This window comes from Ammospiza caudacuta, chromosome 5 (genome assembly GCF_027887145.1).
Source record: "Ammospiza caudacuta isolate bAmmCau1 chromosome 5, bAmmCau1.pri, whole genome shotgun sequence".
Classification (NCBI taxonomy): Eukaryota; Metazoa; Chordata; class Aves; order Passeriformes; family Passerellidae; genus Ammospiza; species Ammospiza caudacuta.
Genome location: NC_080597.1, coordinates 33,964,159 through 33,987,270, shown reverse-complemented (window position 1 = coordinate 33,987,270; position 23,112 = coordinate 33,964,159). Strand labels below are relative to the sequence as shown.

At 40.9% G+C, this 23,112-nt stretch overlaps 1 protein-coding gene across 2 annotated transcripts in view; it reads right to left on the bottom strand.

Moving 5' to 3' along the window:
- Positions 1–23,112, bottom strand: part of TMCC3 (transmembrane and coiled-coil domain family 3) — a 111,783-nt gene that overhangs the window by 43,943 nt on the left and 44,728 nt on the right. Inside the window, exon 1 of one of the 2 annotated variants that reach the window (XM_058805109.1) lies at positions 711–932. The exons of the other annotated variant lie outside the window; for it this stretch is intronic. Within the exon in view, the coding sequence (XP_058661092.1) occupies positions 711–788 (78 nt within the window). The 5' untranslated portion in view covers positions 789–932. Of the gene's footprint in view, positions 1–710; positions 933–23,112 lie in introns of those variants that run through there. 2 annotated transcript variants of the gene reach the window in all.

The window sequence follows — 23,112 nt, the reverse complement described above, 5'->3', positions numbered from 1 at the left end:
TAAGTGCCTTCATCAACAGACACTTACCATAAAAGCCACTAAATACATTAAAGGATCACAGCTTTGCCTACACATGTTTATGTTTATATATATACCATATGAACAAAACACAAAAATAAAGATGAACTTGCCAGGAGACTAAGAATAACTATTTCATAAAGCCATACATCATGGATATATATTATGTTCTTACTTTATCCCTACAACACACAGGTGCACTTTTTGTCAAGTTCCATTCCTGCCACAGCCCTCTTTTAACTTCATAAAAGGAACCATAATAATCTCTGCTGCCAGATACAATCACCTGCTCCAGAGTTTATTAAACAAACCTCGAGAAACAGAACCAAGCCCCAGCATTCACCACTGTGATCGAGAGAGAGTCACGGCATTAAATCATCGGCACTGTTGACTCTGGTGAGTAAGTTCTCTATTACACTTGTATCCCTCCGGTTTCGATTGCGGGGATACCTCGAACATTGGTTTCTATTAAGTCAATATCCAGTTTCATTTCATTTTCCTATACCAAAAAGTGTTCAGAGCATGAACGTGAAAGAATCACACAGGAAAAAAGCTTCCCTTTAGATCGTCATCCTAGGAAACGCGGAGACCTCACGGGGAAAGTGCTGCAGGTTGGCGGCTGCCTGTCAGAGCTGGGCACCCCAATCCCCCAGGCAGCCCCGGCGCCGCCGGCTGTCTCCCCCGCGCCTTACCCTCGTCTTGCGGCGCCGGTGCCGCTCCGGGTCCGAGTACGTCCTGTCCACGGCGAGCGCCGTGTCGCTGCCCGGCATGCTTGTGCGAGTGTTTGCGCTGCTGCTCTGCCCGCTGCCCCACGGCGGGCGCGGTGCCGCCCAGGGCCGCCCAAGCACCAGCCCCGCGGCCGCGGGACCGAGCGGGATAGGGAGCGGGTGCGGGGCCGCCGCCGCCGCGCGGGAGCGCCGGGCACGCCCCGCCCGCAGGGCCCCGCCCCGCCCGCTCCCCAGCCCCACACGGCCGGGTCGGCCCCTCCGCGCTCCGGGTCCCGCCGCACGGGCCCTGAGGGGCCCCGGCTGGGGTGTCCCCCTCCTTCGAGAAAGGAAGGACGCCTGCGAGGGGATGAAGGTGGGAGAGAGCTTAGCCAGAGGGACTGGGCCAGAAGTCCCTTCGTTTGTTTAATTTTCAATGCCGTCCTGCCTGAGGGGATAGCGGAGCTGGGACACGATGATATCCCAGAGAAATGGCTGGACAGAGGGATGACAGTTCCTCCTGCTGACTGCCGCTGCTTTGGGTCCGATCCAGGTCTTGGAGGGAGTCACCATCAAGCAATCTCGACTTGCCTTAAAACAAACCTAAACCCTGTGGCCACAGTGAAACCTCACAAAGCACAGCATATTGTGAACCTAATGGTTCAAAAGTCCAAAGGGGAAAGAAAGGCAGAAACCAGAAGCATTGTGTTGTCAGTTTTGGGCAGACTCACTTGTAAGGTTTTGACTTCGGCAGCCTAAGGAACCAAACAACAACAACAACACTGCTGCTTGAAAGCCCTTGATACCTAGAAGTTTCCACAATAAAATTGTGTCAACATTCTGTCAAACCAACTAAATAATCAGAGCTTGAATTTTCCAAAGTGTTCCGTAGAGCAGCAGAACAACCAATTCAGCCCCATTTTCTGCACATTACCTATGTGAGATAAATCCTTCAATATCCTGGTACAGGGGAGCTTCAAACCATACTTCTGAACGCTCAAGGAAAACTTGTTTTCCAGGGCATGTGTATACCATGCACTTAAATTCCTAAGAGTTGAGTGGAGCTTCTGACTGATCTTCACATTTCTCTTCAGACTTTCTATGCTGAGTAATGCATTTAAGTGACACTTAACACATTTTAACCCTTTGAAAAGTGCAAGTAAAATATTGTTTTATAATCAGTAAGTAGTAGAGGAAATGTATTTCTTTTCCTTTCTGAAATAAACAGACTTGTTGAGTTACCACCGCTAATTACACAAGTAAATCTGGAGTTCCTTCAGGCCAACTCTTGCAGGAGCAGCAGGATTTCACCTTTTAGGTACAGTTGCTCTCATGCTCATGCACAACTCACACTGCTTTTTTTCTCTAGCTGGAGACAGCAACAGTCCCAAGGCATGTGGGTATATAAACATACTTAAATATCAACATAGTTAACTACCCTAGGAGGACCTTGCAGCTTTAAAAAATGTTTCCCTGTTGCCATTTGTTTGTTTTATTGGAATCATATGTTCCAACATAACAGTACTGTCAGAGGTTAATTATTTGACATGAGGACCTCGATAGTGTTTTAAAGCAATGAGGTCTTCATAAATAAAAGACCTGGAATTCTAAAATAAAAAGAAATACTACAAGACCTCACCCTCTTGGCAGGTGTTTCATCTTCAACTCTAATACCAGTTTTAACAAAGTTATCCCAAAGTAAACAATGAGTGGGTTTACTAAAGGAAGCACTATTTTCCTAATGCAGTATTCAAAGTACCAAACTAACACTAGATACTGCACACAGATGGTGACTTGCCACCCTTCCTATACTTCTTATGAAGCTGAATGAGTTAGCTGAAGTTAAAAGGCTGCTGGGAAAAAAGCAGAAATAGAAACTGTTTTTTCAGCCCTTCAGCTCAGACATGAACATTAATTCATATGCCAGAGAGTGAGGAACTCTGGAGGTAAAGGTGAGTAACAAATTAAATAGGCAAATTTTGTGGGGCTTGGGGTTTTCACTGAAGAAATAATTGGACATTTCCGAACAGGAATGTGTGGTTTTCAGCACCTAGGATGAAATACCCTTATTTCCTCAGAAACTTTCAGGGTTTTTTTAAAGTCTTGCCAGATATAGTTGATCAAAGCACAGAAAGGGTAAGCAGTTGGAATAGGGACACATAAAACACTGCAACTGCTTGATGTTTCAGTAATAGAAGGCTTACTATAAATCATATGTTATTCAAAAGTTTAAGAGTTTTATTTACATATCAGCCTTACTTAAATAGTACCAGCAGACTAGCCACAAAATGGTGAAACTTCTCTTGAAGATAAAAAGAGGCAGGAATATGCAATATATATTTAGAGGTAGTATCAACATGCAGACTACTATATTTACAAAGAAAGCTCTGTCCTGATGTAGCCTCTAAGAAGAGAACATAGTATAGCTGGTTTGTAAGGCCCCAGTGTTGCATTAGTCACCTTCCAAGCAAGCCTGTGGATCTGTTGCTTGGGCACTGCTCTCAGTGGTGCATACCAGAAACAGCAGCTCCAGCTCCTGTGCCAACAGTGAAAGGCCCTGGCACTGGGTGGTTCCTGGAGGAGCTGTGACCACAGGACAGCAGGCCAGTCCATTGGGAACAACTGCTGCACACAGCAGCAAGGTATAGTGGAGGACAAACAGCTGCTTGGGTGGAGACATCTGTCCCATGGGTCAGGAGAGTCCTTCCACACAAGCTGAATTAGAAGCCATTGTAATTCATTGTAATTTTGACAGTGTCTGCAGGTGCAACATCTACACAAATGGTTCTTTTCAAATGTTGGACTTAAATCATCTGTGTCTTCAGAACTTATGTCAAACTGTGGTGCAATGCAATTCTCTGACCAAAGGCTGCTCTTTTCCGCCTTTATCTTTCCTTCTCACACGTGGGCCACTATGTCCTTCCTAGCTGGAGCGGGAGCAGGTTCTTTTCCTATGGCACATTTGCAGAATGCATTTTATTTGGCTTGGTTGACAAAGACCACCTGCCCTTCTCTTGCACACACAGCTGGTTTGTACAGCTCTCCTTCCTCACTCCAAAGCAGAGACGTGACGTCCTGAACGTGGCAGAATACTGCACAGCACAGTACTACTGAGAGCTTCACTGGGTACTTCTCTCACTCTCATTTTTAAAAGCCCACAGAGTTTAAATAAATGTTCTTCCCACACACTGCACCTGCTCTCTACTAAACCTTAACTCCACTAAAGCAAATTCTTCCAGATAGCAGCAAGAGCATGAGCTGGACTCACAGTGACTTAGATAGAAATGGTAGTCCAGTTTCATTCTCTTATCTTTTGTTCTTCTCCAAAAACATTTTAAACATTAATTTCTGTTGCTTAAATTAATGATAAAATGTCAAATCATTCCAGCTGTCCATTTTGCCAGTTTTAAAGTTCAAATGCCTCAAAATCCCTCACTGAGTGCCCAGCAGTCAGTGCCCATTCTTTTCCAGTCCTTCTCCTCAGTTCAGCATGCTGGCTTGATCCACAATGCTCAACTCTTGGTATTTACATAATTTTGCCTACCTTATTAAAGTGACCTTTCAAAGAGCGATGCCTATTAGGAGCAGAAGGTCTAGTAAAGACTTATGATCACTGTACAAGAGTATTCATGACTATTTGGTTTTCAGAGGGACAGACATCAATACTGCAGTTGCCTGTATTGCCATGTTTTAGGAAAATGAAATCTCTGGAGGTGCAGCAGAGGCACTGTCCAAAGGAGGCCTATCAGCTGGAGCCTGAGCTTTCTCAAGATGATTCCTGTCTCACTCTTCTCTTCAGAGACTGCATCTTTGCCATCCATTTTTTGTCCCATGACTATGTGTAATGCTTGCACAGCAGACATACCACTCCCACCTACAACCTATAAATTTTCCATGCTGACTTATGCATAGGCCATGGTGGGACCAGAAGTGCCAGTGCACTTTTAGGATTGCCTAACAAAATCCAACTCCCACACAATACAATCCCCTAGATGGTGTCACGCACACATACTGGGAAGTAACAAAAAAGACCCAAAAAGACCTTTGTAAAGGTGGAAAATATGGAAATTCTTTCATTTGGGGACTGGCTCAAGGTTTGGCCCCATTCTCTTTCCAGTTTTATCATGAATCTGAGTCTTGGCAATTTACTTTTATTCTTTGGACTTCTACTACCCTATCTGCAAAAGGGGAAGCATGGCACACCTTTCTCATGTGGAGAACCTTGAACTCCAGAATTAAAAGTGCTATTATTGAATGTTGTGTTCTAATGTTCATGGGGGGAAATTAAATATCTGATATCAAAGGTATGTTGGCAAAGGTACAATCAGGAAGAAGACAAAGATCCCTTTTCCCACAATGGTAACATCTGTACTCTAAACAGGATACTGGGACTTCTTTTGAGAGACTTTTTAACTTGTCCTCCAAATCTTTTTCCAAAAGCTTTCATCAGCCAGTCTCCAGGGAAAGGGTCTACGTGAAAAGAGACTGTTAGTCATTTCCAAGTCTGAGGTCAAGTGGGATAGTGCTGAGTGGCATTGGTCTTGCAGTTAGCCCTGAGTGCACTGTCACAGTTCCCAGTTCCTCTGCCAAAGCATGAGCCTTTCACACTCACAACAAAGGAGATACTCTGCTGGTTTGTACCCAGCACAAACTACCATGGGATCGCACCAAGACTTGCAGATTGTATTGCCAAGCTCTGACAAGCGTTCAGAAGATGTTGATAAACTTTCAGATATCAAAATAAAATTTTTAATTAACCCCTTTCCTCCTGATTAAGAAATGTCCTTTTCTGATTAAGAAATGTTTTATCGCTATCACAATAGTCCCAAATGTTTTATCTGCTTTCACAATAGAATAGCTCTAGAAACTTAGTGAGTATACATTTTCTACACAGCAAGAAACTGCAAAACAAAGACTTTTATGTATTAGTGAGATGAACTTATAGGGAGTGAAGTACAGAGAAGCAAGTAAAAAATTCCAGTTCAGGGTAACAGAAGTTCTCATTCTTTCTCCTTTTCCCTGCATACTATTGTGTGTCCCTTGCTGTGTGATGAATTTCCAGGCAATTTCCAGGCCTTTCCTCATTCTCATACAAGCTAGGAAAATTCAGCTACATAATTCCTCACTGCTGCTGCTGAGTGACAGCGATAGTGCAAACAGTACCTACTAGATGGTGGAAGTGTTTTGCATTTCAAATGCTGTGAGTAAGAGCCACCTTTGTAGCAGACTGAAATGCCAACTGTTCTGTATACCCAAAACTCGCCTGGAGCCCAGCTATTTATGTTAAAGATAGTCCATGTTGCACAGGCAAGTAGAGAATTCTCCCTCTAGCAACATGAATGGTTGCTGCTCATCAGCTTACAAATTTTCTTCTGCCTCATAGTATGTGATTTGTGGCTGCCTGAGACTGAATGTATGCAGCCTCTTAGTCCCAAATCAGCCACTTTGACATTGTCACAAGGCATGCAGGACCAACAGCTGCAGCCTGCTGGCACATAAAGGTGTACTCCCTTCCAAAACACAAATATGAACTTGCATCCAAACCATTCAGGCTGTTGCCAGAAGACAATCAGTCTGAATCTCCTATTACTTCATATTCTGGTGGTTATATCAGGGCAACGTTTTATCTCAAATTAAAACAAGGACACTAGACACAGCCCATGAGCACAAGAATTGCTCTTGGAATGTGCCACCCTAACCCACTCTGCGAGCAGCAGCGCCTGCAGTCCCCCTGAGGTGGCATGTAGCCGGGTAGGTGACATCTGAGCTCCTAAAGGCTCTGTAAGTTAATACACTGCAGCTTTCACTCTACTGCTCTATGGCCATAGCTGCACAGAATCCCAGCTCAGTTTGTGGCTGAGGGCTGCACACAGATAGCAGACAGTGCTGGATAGGAACCTGCCAATTTTTATTCATCTATGAGGTACATTGCATGGTGGTGGCTCTGTATAAGTTATGTCATGCTAAATGTGTGACATCAATTATTTCCATATCAATCGACAAAGTCAAATGCAGAATTAGGACTCGCTCGCCAGTCAACCAGAAAACACAGATGGGTTATGAGAGGACAGAAAAATTAATGATTATACATGTAAGCCTACACCTTGTCCTGGTGAGAGTTGTTGCAACACAGCCCTTTGAGTTTTATTTGAGTTTTATTATAGTGACTCTATCTACAGAGATGCAAGTTACAAGGACATGAAGTTCAAATTCCCTCACGAATGTAAAAGATGATCACCTACAATTATCTAACTGTGGAAATTTTCCAAGCGCCTGATTTTAACAACAAATATTTTAAAGGCATGAAATTGCAAACAAAAAACTCCAGAGCATAGCATAGATATTTCTGTTATGCTAAGTAGATGAGTATCAGCCATTTTTTTAAGTATCTAGCAACACACTCCCTTTACATATCTAAATACAGTAATATGTCAAGAAGCCACTTTTGTGTTATTACTATAAAACTTTAAACAACTAAATGTGTTTTTTAAACAATATTCATAATAATTCTTTGGGGCCTTTAAAATCATGATTTAGTAAGGTATTATTCATTACAAAATTTGGGGGAACGTCTTTCACAAACTGAAGTCTTCTGCTTTATTCTTATACAACCAATGAATTATATGAGATACCACACAGTACCATTGTCTTATCCATGGGACCTGAGCTGAGCAAGAATATATCAGCAGCAGCTTATTCTGCAATATTTTTGGAAGCTGTATTGACACAGTAGAGTCCTTTTATTTTAGGAGGAGTTCCCCCTGAACTTCCATTACTGAAAAACATTACAGCATGAGATCACTAGAGAACAGAAAAGACACAACGTCTCCTAATAAAAATTCCTATTCTGCTATATAGCAATGCAATTTTCTGGAACAAAATTATTGCCTTTATGCCCAGCATAACTGTAACCAATCTTTTCTTACTAGAATTATATGTATGGAGGGTAGGATTTCTTTTTATTTACCAATATAGCTATGTCTACAAAGCATTTATACATAAATCAATCCTAAGCCAACAAAAGGAAAGAGAACCTCAATGTCCACAGACATCTGACAGGACACAAGACACCCTGCAGAGACAGGCTGCTTTGGGGCTGGAATAATCTGAAATTCCCTTCCCTTCCAGTGCCCATCAATAAACTCTTCATCAGCTGGCCTCAAGTGTCACTGAAAAATGAAGCTGCCTCTCTTCTTGCCTTAAAAAAAAACCCAACAAAACCAGTTTTGGCAGCTGGGTTTGGGTTGGTCTGATATGGAGGGTTGCAAAGCACTTGCCTTTGCTTCAGCTACAAGTAGCTCCCCACTTCTGATTTGTAACCACCTCAGGCTCACAATTTTACAGATACCAGAATTTTCAAGCCCAGACAGTATAAAGGCATGATGTTATCAACAAGAATCTCACAGACAAACACTTAAATATCAAAAGAGAGGAAAAAACTGTTATAGGCCTACCAGTGTTCTTTTACAAGGTTCCCTTAAATTTATTTGTGTTCGTCTATTTATGTCCCACACATATACACAACCTTATCAACAACTTTATTTTAAGTATTGTATGGGGAGAAATTTCATATTCCTGCTTGTTCATTGTGCTAATACAGATTACCTCACGTACGTTTTGAAACACTTCTTAATTAGGAGTCTCAGAAGAAAGTATTGGTGCAATATATAAGCTAATAGCAGTATAAAGACCATAAAAACAACAAGGTATATATCAATAGTAATTAAGATTTCTGGGGCGCAGGCACACAAAAGTTACAACAAAGTAGCACAGCCAAGAAAAAGTCCTATTACGTAAGTTAAGACAAAAGAAAAAAGTGGTATCACAAACACATGGGACCTGACAGATTCTACTTTGCATTTCGGACCCTTACTAATTCCAATGATTTTCAGCATTTCAATCAGAGGTCTGATACAACCACAAAACAACAGACTGTATTCTTCATTTACACTCCCCAGAATCTGGCATTTCTTACAATAAAAGGTTGTATTTTTTTCTAAACAGTTCATTTTCTCACATCTTCTTTCCTTTGAGATATCAGATCATAAACCTTGTCCAGTTTGAAAACTAACAGTAAAAATTATTTTACTAATAACTAATAACTAATAGTAAAAATTATTTTTCATTTCTACCACAAGTTTTCACAAAAATAACCTACCATTTTCAGCAGTTCTGTTTCATTACACTGCACCTCTAGGCATGGCTTGAGGATTTGCTTGAGCTGAAGGGCTCAGGTTCTGCCTTAGCTGGTGAGCAAAGCCGTGCTGGTGACACACCTGCAGCCCTGCCGAGTGCCCAGCCAGCAGCAGCCAGCAGGTACAAAAGGGTGCTCTCCACACGCCCCTTTCCCAGGTGAAGGATGATCCCAGTCCCAGGTGGGGCCCCCCCAGCACAGCCACCAGCTGACATCAGCGTCCTCGGATTTATGGGCATGGGAAGGTATCCAAGGCCTCAGGGCCATAAAAAGAAATGGCTGGTTGGTGATATCAGTGTGGAAGCAGCCCATGCAAGCTGTCCACAGCAGTAACTTGGGCAGAGGAGTATTCAGACTATGTAGTTTAGCTGCAAGAAAAACCACTGACTGCTTGGATGACACAGCTTCAGTTAGTACGTAGAACTGATGGCCAGTAGCCTGCAATGCTACACATGCAGGTAATATCAGGGCAGAGAGATGTACCCTTAATGCCTGTGTTTAGTCTAGAATCTTATCCTTTAAAGCTGGCTTGTAATTTAGATTCAACAACAGTGAGCTGCACTGAGAGCTGGTGCAGGTGATAGCTATTTCTGTCAAAACAAAATAAATTATTACATTGTGAAAATACATATGTCTGAGTTTTATTAGCTCCCTCATCATCTACTGGCACATCTACTCAAGCTGTGGTGTTGACTCAGGAAAGTGGGCAGGGAATCATGCTTGGGGGCAGAAGGCAGAACACAGAAGACATCAGCAGTTTAAAAAAAGCTAATCATGTATTGCATCTTTAGCTGACAAAGATTTAATTGTGTACAAAGGGTACACATGTATCCAAAGACTCTTAATGTAAAAGACACAGAGTCAAATCTTAAGTCAGCCTATTACTTATGAAAATTTGTAAAATCATGGGCACCCCAAAATGAACTATTTAACCTTCAAAATGAACTATTTTCCTTTTTTTTTTTTTTTCCTAATAGAATTTCAATAACAGCTTGAATTAGTTAGTCTTTGGAAAAATAACAAGCAGCTTCATCCAAGCAAAAACCTAGCAGAAAGCTTCAGTATGAATTTTCGGGTAGAGCTGAGATCAGCAATTATATCTGAATATCATAATACCAGCTGCTGAAACTAAGATGAGGGAAAGATGAAAACTAGCAGAACTGCTTGAAGGACCAAAAATGCAAATGTGGCATTAGAACATCTGTGGAGATAAAGCACCATACATAAACAATCATCTGGTTTTCAGGAAAAGAGAAATAAAACTTTCTATATAACTAAATAGCTGACCCAGCAGAAATATGCTCATCTTCTCCAAGAATGAGTCATCTCCAGGAGATGTTTCACTAAATCTCTACAAACTTTTCTCTTTGATACTGGTAACTTTGCTACTGATAAATTTCCTTTAGTTATCTGAACTTCATATGTCAGTCTCCAGAACTAGAATGTATTTATTTTTCTAAGGCATCCAATAGTATGAAATGAGGGTGTATGTGTACACAATTCAGCTTCACTGATAGAGAAAAGAAGCAGATAAATTAAACTAAATCAGCAGGGAATCCTTGTATTCCTCTGTAGTGAATGGGGACAGCAGCAAATAAACATTAACAAGTTAAACAATGTCCCTAAGCATTTAAATAGCTTGAAGTGAATAATCTTCTTAAGATGAGAATAAAAACAAACAAATGTTCAGTAACTCTCAGCATGACATCTTCAGCCATCTATCAAAATCATACAGGAATTTAAAACCAGAAGAGATTAACTGATCCCAGTTCATCAGGTTTTCTCCCCACAAGGTGTGTTCTGTATTTACAGACAGCTTTTTACGTCCTCCTGGCATGCACAGAGATGAACTTACTGCAGCTTGTTTGCATTGTGACAAACCTTTTTTTGACTTGATTCCCCCAGAATTTCTTGTCATAACCCTCCTGACCCTGTTGTCAGAGTGTGGTGGTAATAATGACAAGGTCACAGGTGCCATCCCCATATGGGCCATCCACTTAAGAGCTGGACTAGAAGAGTCCTGTGGCTCCCTTCCAACTCAGAAGATTCTGTGATTTTGTTTCCTTTTGTAACTTCTAGACCTGCATGCATACAAACATTGTGTCACCAAATACACGCACACCAGCATCTCCCACTCTCCTAGCTTCCCAATCTTCCTCAGCAGTTGGGAATGCCACTTCAGCAAACAAATCCCTTCATGCCTGTCATCGACATCCTCATATTGTCCTGCAAAATCAGAAAGAAGAATAACACTAGACAGAAAACTTTGAGGTTAAAAATATACTGCTCAAGCTCCCTTCTCTTTGTTCATCAGATATTCTGCAGGCATGCATATGTATAAACACACATTATTAATTTATGCCTCCCCAGTGCTTACAGCATTTCACAGGTAGAGTGAGCAGTTTACATGTGGCACTGCACGGTGGGCAGGGGGAACACCTACATCATGCAGCCCTCACTTCAGTCTTCCAAAAGGCTGAGCAGCTGTTGGCTGGGTACTCTGTTGGATGGACAGTAAAACAGGGCAGTGGGAAGAAAGCAAAGAGTTCCTTTGAGAAAGGATGTACCAATCTTGGTACATTTCTACCCAAAAGGAAAAAAGTAAGTGGACTCATTCTGCTTGTTACAGGTTGATTGGAGAGGTTTTTGAGCTGATTTTTAGTAATCAATTATTGCAAAAGATTTTTAAAATGTGATGGAGTTGTGATAAACCCTTAGATTTTTGTGAACATTATCAATTTTCAACAACTAACGACCCTTTCAAATTACTTGTGGTGTGGCCAATGGGTTTTAATTCTATAAATTGTGGGCAGGCATTAAAGCAAGGAAAAAAGATTGGTAATTGGAATGAGTAAGTGCTTGGAATGAGTAAGTGCTTCTAATGCTCTGCAGAACCATTCAAAGCAGTCACAGCTTTGAATGTGGCTCTAGTTTACCACAGTCCTGCTGCAAATGTGCATTAAAATCCCGTTTTCATCCACTAGTAAATTTGAAATGCTTTTCACTACAAGTTCCGTGGCACTTGGATACTTCTGAATGTTAGATATGGAGCTCTCAGTTACATTTACTTGTGTGCATCAAGCTAGAATTTATATACATAAATTATATGTGTGCACATAAACACACCAATACATATACAGATAGCTACATACAAAATAAAGAATATGCAATAGCATCAGTTATTGAATCAGAAATATGAAGTCTTGCAGTTTTAAGACTGAGCAGACGATGTGTTTAACTGGGCTGCAAGCTAGCAGGAGTACTTCTATCAGAACAGTGTCTCAGGAGGAGGGAAGAAATACATAATTTGTTCTAGCTGGCTTTCCCTAATTCCATTTAGTAGGATTTAATTGAATAAGTGCAGAAAATCTTCCTAAGGTTTATATCCATGACAACAGTTTGTTCCCTGTAAGAAATTTCAGAAACATGTCTCTAGGTTTCTGTATGTATGTTATCTTCCTGATTTAAATTTAACAACAGTAATTAAAATTATTTTGATCATCTAGGATTTGATCAGCATATAGGGCTGCTGCTTTGAAAAGTGGTGATTTCTACCCCTGACACATCACAATTTAGTTAGATCTTTTAGATCATGCTGTCAGCAGTACTGGTCAGCATCAGTCTCTGAAGCAGCTAAGGCAGAACTTACTGCGTAGGTGAGATACCTGCTGCAATGGATACTCAGGACTAATTTTATGGACTTCAAATTTCATGTAGATTTGCAAAGACACCAATGTATTAATGCAAGTATTGAATTACAGAATGGCTAAGATTGGATGGGACCCCTGGAAGTCATCCAGTCCATCGTCCCTGTTCAAGCAGGGTCTGCTAGAGCACGACTCATGATTGTATTGAAATGGCTTCTGAGTATCTCCAGTGAGGGAGGCTCCACAGCCTATGTGGGCAGCCTGTTCCAGTGCCCACTCACATGGACAGTGAAGAAGTTCTTCCTCATGTTCAGGTGGGATTTCCTGTGCATCAGGTTCTGCCCATTGCCTCTTGTCCTATTGTTTGGCACACTGAGAAGAGTGTGGCTCCATCCTCCTCACACCCTCCCTTCAGACACTTACACACTGAAGAATCTGATGACCTTCTCAGATCATGTGGCACATGGTTAGAACATGGAAACTATTTTTGAGAATTTAGGAATGCACACATACAGGCAATTGACTTAAATTATGGCCAATGGCTCTTCCATAATGTTATTTCAAAGGCACACTGATATTTTACTAAATTATCCATCACTCAGGGCTATAGTACAAGCACCATTTGTTAAAACTTAACTTTTCCAGGATAATCTACTTGGTCTTTTCACATCATTTTTAATCTGTCTTTTCTCAAGAGAGATCTGGAGAGTATCAGGGTGAGGCACTAGCAAAACAACAGAGGAAAAAAAACCCACAGCAGAATTAACTTTCAGACATGGTCTCAGTACTAACACGATAACCAGGGAGTTTGAAAGGCCTACCTCCTGCTGCAATCTTTTATTAACATTCAACCTCAATCTTTCTACACCCTTAGATTTTGTGATTTACTTGAAAGATTTGAAACATACATGGATCTTTCAAATAAAGCCTGAAGGATATTTTTATTACATATATAAATTCTTTGAAGCATTTGGGGTTTAGTATAACCTAAATAAATGCATCTAAGTGATACTGCTAAACATATCCACAATCATACCCTCCTCAGAGCAGAAACTCCTGACCACTGTGCTGGCCTCCATAGCACCACCAGGTATATTGTCATGTGTTTTTGCACTGTCAGAACAGAAGGAATTTCACTCCCCAGACAATTTACCACTAATTTCATTTCTGTCAACTTCTCTAAAAGACGGAAGACAGCAGACGGATGCCTGAGACAGCTGAACTTGAAATAAATTGCAAGAAAGATTGGTGTTGTTAACTGGACTCTTCAGCTGAAGGCTGATGCCTCAGCTGTGTACTGATGGAAATTCTTGTCAGCCCAGATTGGTTTTGGCCATGCCATGTCATTTAAATGTTATTCTTATAACAGAAATGGGGTTATTTTGTGGCAGCAGCCAGTTTTAGAGGGAACTTAAAAATGTGGGCATTGAGAAAGTTATAACTGAGGCTAAACATAGGAACAAAGCTAAGAAATCTGCTGTGTAGGTGATACTGCAAGACACAAAAGCTTGCCTGAAATAATCTACCCCAGCTGTTGGCATGCTGTAATGTAAAGATGCCATACTTTAAGTTTGCTCTGAGATGAAAGACTCAATGTAAACAATCTGCTTATATTTGTGAAAATGTATTTCTCAATGTATATCAATCACTGGAAGCCTAAAAAATTAAAACCAGTGTATAGTGCACATTTTGGCTACAGTTCTGGTAAAAAAACCCTGTGCTTTTTTATCCCAGGCAAGGGACACCAAACCTTCAGTTTGACATGGCTTTATTTGCTCTGGAGTTACACATCTTATCTTTCTGCTAGCCAGAGCAGAAAATGAGGGGACTGGGGTGGCAGATCTCACCTACCACGTACTCAGGGAATTGCCCTGCAGGTGCACATCCTGCTTTATCCACTCATGGAGTGGATGAAAACTCTGCTGAGAGACATTGTTGCCTCCACTGATAAGATATGATAAAAATTTTAAGCAGTTTTTATCTGTTTAAATCTGCTTGCAGACTTCTTTTCTAACACTAGCTACCTTGGATATAGGCCCAGCAAAACTTGCTTTTTTTTCCTTTATCTCAGGGGGAAAAAAGGTGCACCACAGGTATCTCCATCTTACTGCTGCTATGTTTTTCAAACATTTTCACATTACAGGACCCCAGGGACTGTCATAGAAAGCTACCTGGGCACATACAATTTGGTGATGCTTCTCCAGGTGCATTTTGACAAAATGGACACGAGGATGGTGACAGAGGAACCAGCTCAGCTTGGCATCTGAGACTCCCCTAGAAGCCTCTACACAAAAACAGAGATGAATCCTACGTAAGCTCCTGACAGACAAAATAGGGGAGCATGTGGTACTTGGCATCTGCTTTTGTGCACGGGGGAACAAGAATGGAAAAAGGTATCTAAAACACTTTTCTGCTTCACAGGCAGCCTCCTGAAATAGCTGCTACCTTCACCTTCATCTACGCTTCCCAACAATGAAAATAAAATGCATAGCAACAGGAAAGGAAATCTTCAGTAACCTTTCCAATTCCAAGCAACAGGAGTATGCATGAAGGCTTTATTATGCCTTAAATTGTTTTTTTAACTTGAAATGTCTGTGTAGCCTGCAACAGGTCATTTACCTCACAAAAATCTCAAATCCCTTTAAAGCTAAAGATATTAATAAAACTGTGAACCAGAAAACCATTCTATTGGGTTTTGTTTACATTAGCTTCCACTGTTGCAAACATGTTTCTCCTCTGGAAACTATTTTTAACTCATGTCTTGTACAATCATCTGGAAGTATGGGGGGGAAGAAAGTGATAGGACATGGAAGAGCACAGAGGAGGCAGCAGTAGTATGGGGGGGAGCAAGAGAAGAGAGAAGGAAAACGCGGGCAGTGGTTCTGTGGTACACAATCGTGGCTGTTTTGAACTCCCTGGACTGCTGAGAGAAGCCCATGAGCAACGGCAGCAGCCCATGGCACACCAAGGGTGACTTTCGGCTGCCCTGCAGAGGGGACAGCTCTGGGGGTGGCAGTGGGGCTGCACAGGGCGCACAGCGGCACTCGGGGCTGCACTCGGGGCTGCACAGGGCGCACAGCGGCACTCGGGGGCTGCACTTTGGGGCTGCACTTGGGGCTGCACAGTGGCACTCAGGGGCTGCAGGCTCCAGCAGCCGGAGCTGGAGGATGCGCCACATGGGGAGGTGCGAACTGAGTGGCCCTGTCACAGGCTGGTTAGCTCTGCCAGTGGACTGTGCCATCCTTCCCAACAGCTGTAACATAATCTCCTGATCCTTTCCTTACATGACCTGGGGCATGGCAGAAGACAGATGCCTGTCATGGAGAAAGCTTTGAGGCATCACCTCCTAGTGTGCCTGTCCTGGGCCCTGTGCCCACCACAGCCCAGGAAGAACCATCTTGCTGAGAGCTGCAGGACAACGAAGAATGTGGCAGCACAGCAAACACACAAGTCTACAACTTGGTGAAAGATGTTTTGATGCCCCTATGAACCCTCTGCTGTAAAACTGAGAAGGAGCAATGAGTTCTGAGAACATTACTGCTGGCCTGTAAACCATTTATCTGCATCGTGCAGTACAGTTTAGATGGCCTGGGGGGCACCCAGGTTCCTCAGCAGTTGAGTAATCTGTATAATTCAGCCAAGATTTTAAACTGTCTCAAGACCTATTTAAGTCATCTTATTTAAAACTCCATAAACACAATAGCACAGATCTGAAGCATGCACGTACACACAGAGACATCAGTCTCAACTTCTAAATAATCCAGCAATTCCTTGCCCAGCAATGACAAGGTGTTTTTAAGACTCTCCCTTTTTTATTACCTCAACAAGGTAATTAAGGACAGCTGAAGGCACAGCTCTATAACTGAGTTTGAACCCTGACAACAGAAACTGGTGTCTGATCTTTGGCTCACAGTAACACAGTCAACACAGTTAACCTCATTTCCACCCACCACTGCTGTAATAAAATTCCTCTTATGCGTGTTGGATGCTCATTTTTCTTAACCTTTGCTATGGTTCCTTCACAAGGCTGAACTCTAAGTCTGCCAAGAAAGAAGGCCTATGGTACAAGGTAGCTCAGATAATTTAATATCAAAAATTAAATAAAATACCTACAGGCTTAGTCTTAGCTAGATTTTTCCTTACATGACTACTGAATTCTACTACCATAAAAGTTTTCTTGAAGGCTTAGACTATTTGACACTGCAGAACAAAAATTACTTAAAAAACAGGGATGAAATATATGAAGGCTAACAACATGCTAACCTTATAGAACAAGTCTAGTCAGGTATAGTGAATCACAGTATGAGAAATCACAGATGTGCTTGAAATGGACTTTCTTTTACTATCACTATTATTGTTACTATCACTGAGTAACAATACCAACAGATGTGAAATTTTGGGGTTTGGCCTCTGGGATGACTAACACCAATAGACCAGAGCAGCAAAGTAGGTCACAGAGTCCCCACCTCACCTGCTGCTCCCACAGTCACAACAAGCTGACTCACTTTTGCTTTGATTTCACATGTTTGGCACTTGGAACTATTTCATTATTTTAAATAACTCTCTTACATTTTACACAGAGTTTATTTTTCCAACATTTTAGTCAGTGGATTCAGGTGCACAACAAATGGTCCCTGGATTCACCCTGATAAGCAGAAGACCCATAATTAAAATACCAGTTAAAATGGTAGCACAATTACAGGGACAATTTTCTCTGAGCAATGGGCATTCACAACCACATGTAATGATTAAATTTCTGCCAAAATGTTCTTTATTTTGAACTACTGCTAGTCAGCAAAGTAGTAAGAATGCATAAATTAGACCCCTCCCAGAAAATAATATTTTTGACAAAGAGTTAATCTAGTTGCAACTAGAATTTTGAGTGGCTTCCCCATTTTGTGGAATAAAAATGCCACCACAGATAATAGACCATAAACAGAACTTAGGCTTTTCTCTTCAGTTAGCATTGCCTCATCTAAGGTAAACTACTTGTGTCAAAGAAAAATCTTATTTAATTTTCAGTGGGCCAATAACCCAAGAAACAATCAAGCAGAAGAAAAATTGTTATAGACTGCAAATTGAGAACTGCTTATTACTTTGTGCAGTTGTTTGCAATGTTTCTGTAGTCCCAGCTGGTCTTTATCCACTGCAGTGAGAAATCCAGTGTATCATAGTGCAATGACCAAATGAAGTAGCTACTTCTGACACTTTAGCTGTGTTCCTACTCAAGAAGAAAACTGCAAAAGGCATTGTGCAATCCACTGAATCACATGTAAACACCTGGGATGCTGCTCCAAATCCATTAGCCATGGACCCAGCTGCACCTCCAAGGATATTTTCCACCAATTCCGTGTTTCAGCAGCCCATATATAAGATGCCTAAGGTCTGTCCTGAGCACACCTGAAACCCACAGCACATGAGCCCACAAACAGCAACCCCAGCAGCCTCGTGCTGCTGCTCATACCCAGGGCACCCCTTCTCAAAGGGGCTGGGTGCAGCCTGCCCTCAAAGCTGCACAGCTACCATTACACTCTTCAGATATTGCTGCTACCCATCAGCACCATCAATGCATCTCAGAAAAGCAAGTGCAGGCTAGAACCTGGGCTTCATATGGCTGGTGTTTCTTATTTTGGGTACACACCACATTTTATCCCTCAAATTCATTGAAAAAAATCTGTAATTTGTGACTATTATTATAGCTTCTTGCACTGCACATTAACATCAAGCTAATGATACAAATGTCTCAGTGTTGTCATTAGAAATCCATGTCTGCACTCAGTGGTTCAAAATCAATCAATAAATAGTTACACAGACAAACAATGACATTTTGAAAGCCATTCATGACTTTGCCTATTGTAGGTACTGCTGGTGGTATGGAGAATCTGGCACTCAGATTTGCAGTCAGACATTAGGGACTGCCCCAGTCCACAGCATCACTTAAGCAGTTTACTGAATCAGAATTGCAGAAGGCAAACTTGAAAATTAACTTGATGGTAACCTACTCATTAAAACCCCCAAAGAGCATATGGCTACAGCTTCAATACTATTGCAACCTGCAGATATCCCTCTTATCCTTCATTACAGAAAAGTGAAAGGAAAAAAAGCTATGACACTTGCTGTCCTAGAATAATACTCTGATAAATTCAATCACTACCATGTAATTCATTGATGATTAACATAAATTCTCTGGGTTAAAGCTACAGCTGAACATCTACTCACTTTAATGCAGAAAAATGTTAATAAATTCAGTGGTAAAGAGGAAAAAAATATAAATTCTGCTTAATTAGGGAAAAATAAGAAAAAAAAAAAACCTTGTCCTATATGATAAGGTAATTTTACCATCATTTCTGGTGGTGACTAGAAAGAATACTTGTTGCTCAGATTATCACCTATGACTGAGTCTATTGCAAATGTTTCCAAATGAAGTACTTAAGCCTATTTGAATTCCTATTTTAGTTATTTGCACTACAATTTTCAAATTTTCAGACAAAAAAAAAAAGAAGCTGTAAGTGCTAACCATTTTGAGGAAAACCAAAGAAACCAAATAGTTAGCAAAATATTCAGAATAATCAAACAAACTGCTTTTGGCACATTTTAGTCCTACCAAGCACAGCACTGAATATCACTGAAAGCATTAGGACATCAGGGTGTATGAGCACAGTTGTGACACACAAGATCTCAGAAAACTAAATAATACAATGGTTTCAATTACAACAATACTGAAAACAAGGATTTTATTTTAATAGTGTTTCCCAGTTTTACAGAGGTGGATGGGTGCAAATACTGACAAAAAGATGAATGTTGCTGTCTGGAAAGGTGAATAATCAGCACAGCCACAGATTTATCTTCACCACTGCTGCCCCACACCATGTTAACAGTCTATATATTCACATTTCTGGCAGAGCTAAATCGCTGCAACTAATAATTCAGCTATAGCTGAGGCTTGTACTTATTTCAGAATCAGAATGCCATAATATACCCACTCTGAAAACACAATTATTTAGCATATGCAAGAATACAAATGATGCTGATATATCTTGGTCTTTCATATTAATGGACCATTTCAATCCAAATGTGGATATTTCTTTTGGCATACCTTTGACCATGCTTATGTGAATAAAAAATTAGGAGTTAAAAATTAGGAGAAACAGACACCACTTAAATACAACATACCAGATAAACCCAATTGGATTGAAAGCCCCATGCACTAAGGTACAAACTAGGCATAAATCACTGCTGGACATCTCCAAAATCCTATCTATTCAGGAGAAGCAGGTTTACACTATACAAAGAGAAATTACAGAAATTCCTTGCTAGAAGTACCCTTTTTTCAGTGTTCTATTTCTATGGTAAATGGCCAAGTTTGAACTTTTCCAGGCTCAGGTCCCTTTACTAGATTTCAAAAAGTTAGTGAAAAAACTATTTTCCTCATTTTCTCACACTTTTATTGGACAATATTTGTGCATGATTGATTTCTAGCTATGTCTCCTTGTTGTATGGGGTCTTTCCATGGCAAAACAAAGAACAGGTTATATTTCAACAGCTGAACTAGGGAGAAAGAAAAACAACAGGAAAAAATTATTTATGCAAGCATCATCCTTGAAGCAATTACCTGTGTTTCTGTATTTAACTATATTTAACCTAATGATATCTAATTAATCAGATATTTCTACTGAGTAGTCAGGAAATGTCTCAGAGCACAAAACATACAGCATTTTAACAGATACAAGCAGCATGAAAAGTACCATCTGAAATTCAAAGATGATCACAAACCCCTCACAGCTGGGACAGCACACGAGCTAAAGTGGGCCAGCAAACACCTATTGACCATTACATCCCTAGAAAATAACATCTTCCTAATTCCTTCTTAGATTTAGAGATGGCAAGATACTGGGAAGAAATTCTTTATGAGGATGGTGAGACGCTGGAACAGGCTGCCCAGAGAAGCTGTAGACTCTCCATCCCTGGAAGAGACCAGGCTGGACGAGGCTCTGAGAAACCTGCTCTAAATACAAGATGTCCCTGCTCATGGCAGGAGGGCTGGGTGGAACCAGATGATTTTTAAGATCCCTTCCAACCCAAACCATTCTGCGATCGTTCTGAACTGGTATGAAGGCACTGACCAAGAAGCTGTGTGTTAAAAGTGTCTCAGCTTTTGTCCCCTGCACCACAAGAGAGGCAACAGGAGTGAGGGATGGGGAGAAGAGCTGGGAGCCAAGGGTTATGCTGACAGTGCCACCACCTGGAAGGTCTGAGATGATAACACAGGAAAGGCCCAGCACCCCAAAAACAAGCGAAAAAGGCCTTTTAATGTGCCCTCTTGGAGAACAAGCAAGAAGCTGCAGCTTGCATGCAAGGAGCTCCAAGGCTCTCCCCCATAGGATCTAACATATATTAATTATTTTGGCGTTGATATTATTGCACATAAGAGAAACAAGCAGTGTATCTTCAGATGTTGAATAGTGCAAGCTAATAAACCCACATTGTTCAAGCAATAATGCCTCCAGTGGTGCTTACAGGCTTATGCTAGTACAGTGACTGTTTTTCCTCATGTATGTGGGAGATTTTCTGGCATTTTATTCTAAGGGCAAAAATTATTTTGCAAAGAACTAATATTCTTAAACACACTAGGGAAAGTCTGATTCCACTAAACTAAGCAAGAGTTTTGCCTCTGACTAAAATTGTACTTTCACTCATTTTCTCTGGTACTATAATAGGGATCTTTCTTATCTTTTATGCAGATAAGATCTGACCGGTGGCCTGTGTCAACACAAAAGGAACATAAAAGTGCTGAAAAATTTTGCTAAAAGTTTCACTTCCATGTTTGTCCAAAAACGTAAAGTGTTTAATCTTTAAATTCCTTTTGACTAAAAATGTGAAGTAGAAATAGTACATTCACTTGGAGAATGCACTTTTTTTGACGGAATATTTTTTACAGATAGTGTCTGAGTTTTATCAAATTTTTAATGCAAGTACAGTGTTTTGGGTCCAACACTGCAAAGTCTGAGTGATTCAGGGGCTTCAGTTCTACCATCAAAATAACTTGAGTATTTTTAAGAATTTAGCCCTCAACAGCTTAAGAATAAAACTCTCTCAGATTATCTGTTTAATTCATTGGGAATTAAAGCTCTGACTCATTAGTAGATGAGCTTAAAAAAGCTTAAAATAATTTTCTCTTCTGACAATCTGCCCATTTAAATATCTGTCTCCCTCCTTACAGGACTGGGTCAGCTTCTAGGGAAGACAATGTTGTACATCTGTGGCATATTAATGTAAACTGGTATCAGTTCTGGTCTTTCCCAGCAATGATGTGGTCTTTCCAGCTATGATTTAAGCAGATCTGCAACTGCTCTATATGATTAGTCAAGCAATCCTAGCAGCAGGGGCAGAAATCTTCAAAGAACGCAGTAAAAAATCTTACGGCCAGAATTGCTACAGCAGACTAAATATATGCTGTCCCTATTTATGAGACAAAATTCTGAGCACTGAAAAGGAACCTGAGTTCAAATTTAATTAACAGACTGTCTTTACTGTTTTTTTAAAAGAAGAGCACCAAGAACAGGTGAAAAAAACTATCTTGTTGGCAAATGCAGACATGACCTGTACTTTTAATTCACTGCTGTTTGTTTTACAGCAGGTCATTATTCTCATTAATTGCTAAGCTGCTGGCAGGCTCCTTGACATTTTGGATGAAAGATCAATCTGGATTTAATAAAGTGATCAAGCAGAAAAAGGTTATAATTCTTCAGGTTAAAAGTCTGCCAAATCAATGGCATTGTGCAGACTGACATCATGATAGGCAGTAGCTTATTGATACAGCAGTCTGTTTTTTAATCAGGGAGACATAATACAGCTACGGTCTGGCCTGACATAGAATTGCATCATGCATGCACAGCCAAGATTTACTGGAAATCCAACAAAGTGTTTCTCCTGATTCCTCCTACTTAGAATTTCAAGGTGGGCAGGTAGGGAGGAAAGTGTGAGAGGATTTATGCAGGTGTGCTTTCATCTGTGAACAAAGAAATTCTGTTACTGGATTTAAGGGTACATCTGGCAGCACTATCCATGATACGAGGACATTTAGGTTCATGAGGTTCTAGCTTTTCAGTCACCATCATTCAGAACTACTAAGAAATTTGACTAGTATCAGATCTGAGCATACAGATATGCTTTTCTAGAGGGGCTCACTAGGAATAGCCTTTGACATTGAGCAGAGCAAGGGGCTCAGACACATCTCCAGCTCTGAAATGAGACAGCTGGTGTGTTTTAGACTAAGTGCAATTAACTTTTTCAAACAATGGTTTATTTTTTTTACAGGTAAGTTATCCTGGAGAAATATGAACAAATCTTGTTTACTCCAAAGCACCCATGCCATTGCAGAAACATCAGACAACATTCAGACAGAACTGAAAAATAAACCTGGCAGGAGGATGAAAGGAATAATGGCAAGTGTTCTGTGTCAGCTTTGCATGGGGAAAGTTGGAGTAGGAATTTTTCTTACAGAGACAGGGTTTCAGCACAGCTCAATGAATGCTGAAACACTAAAGTA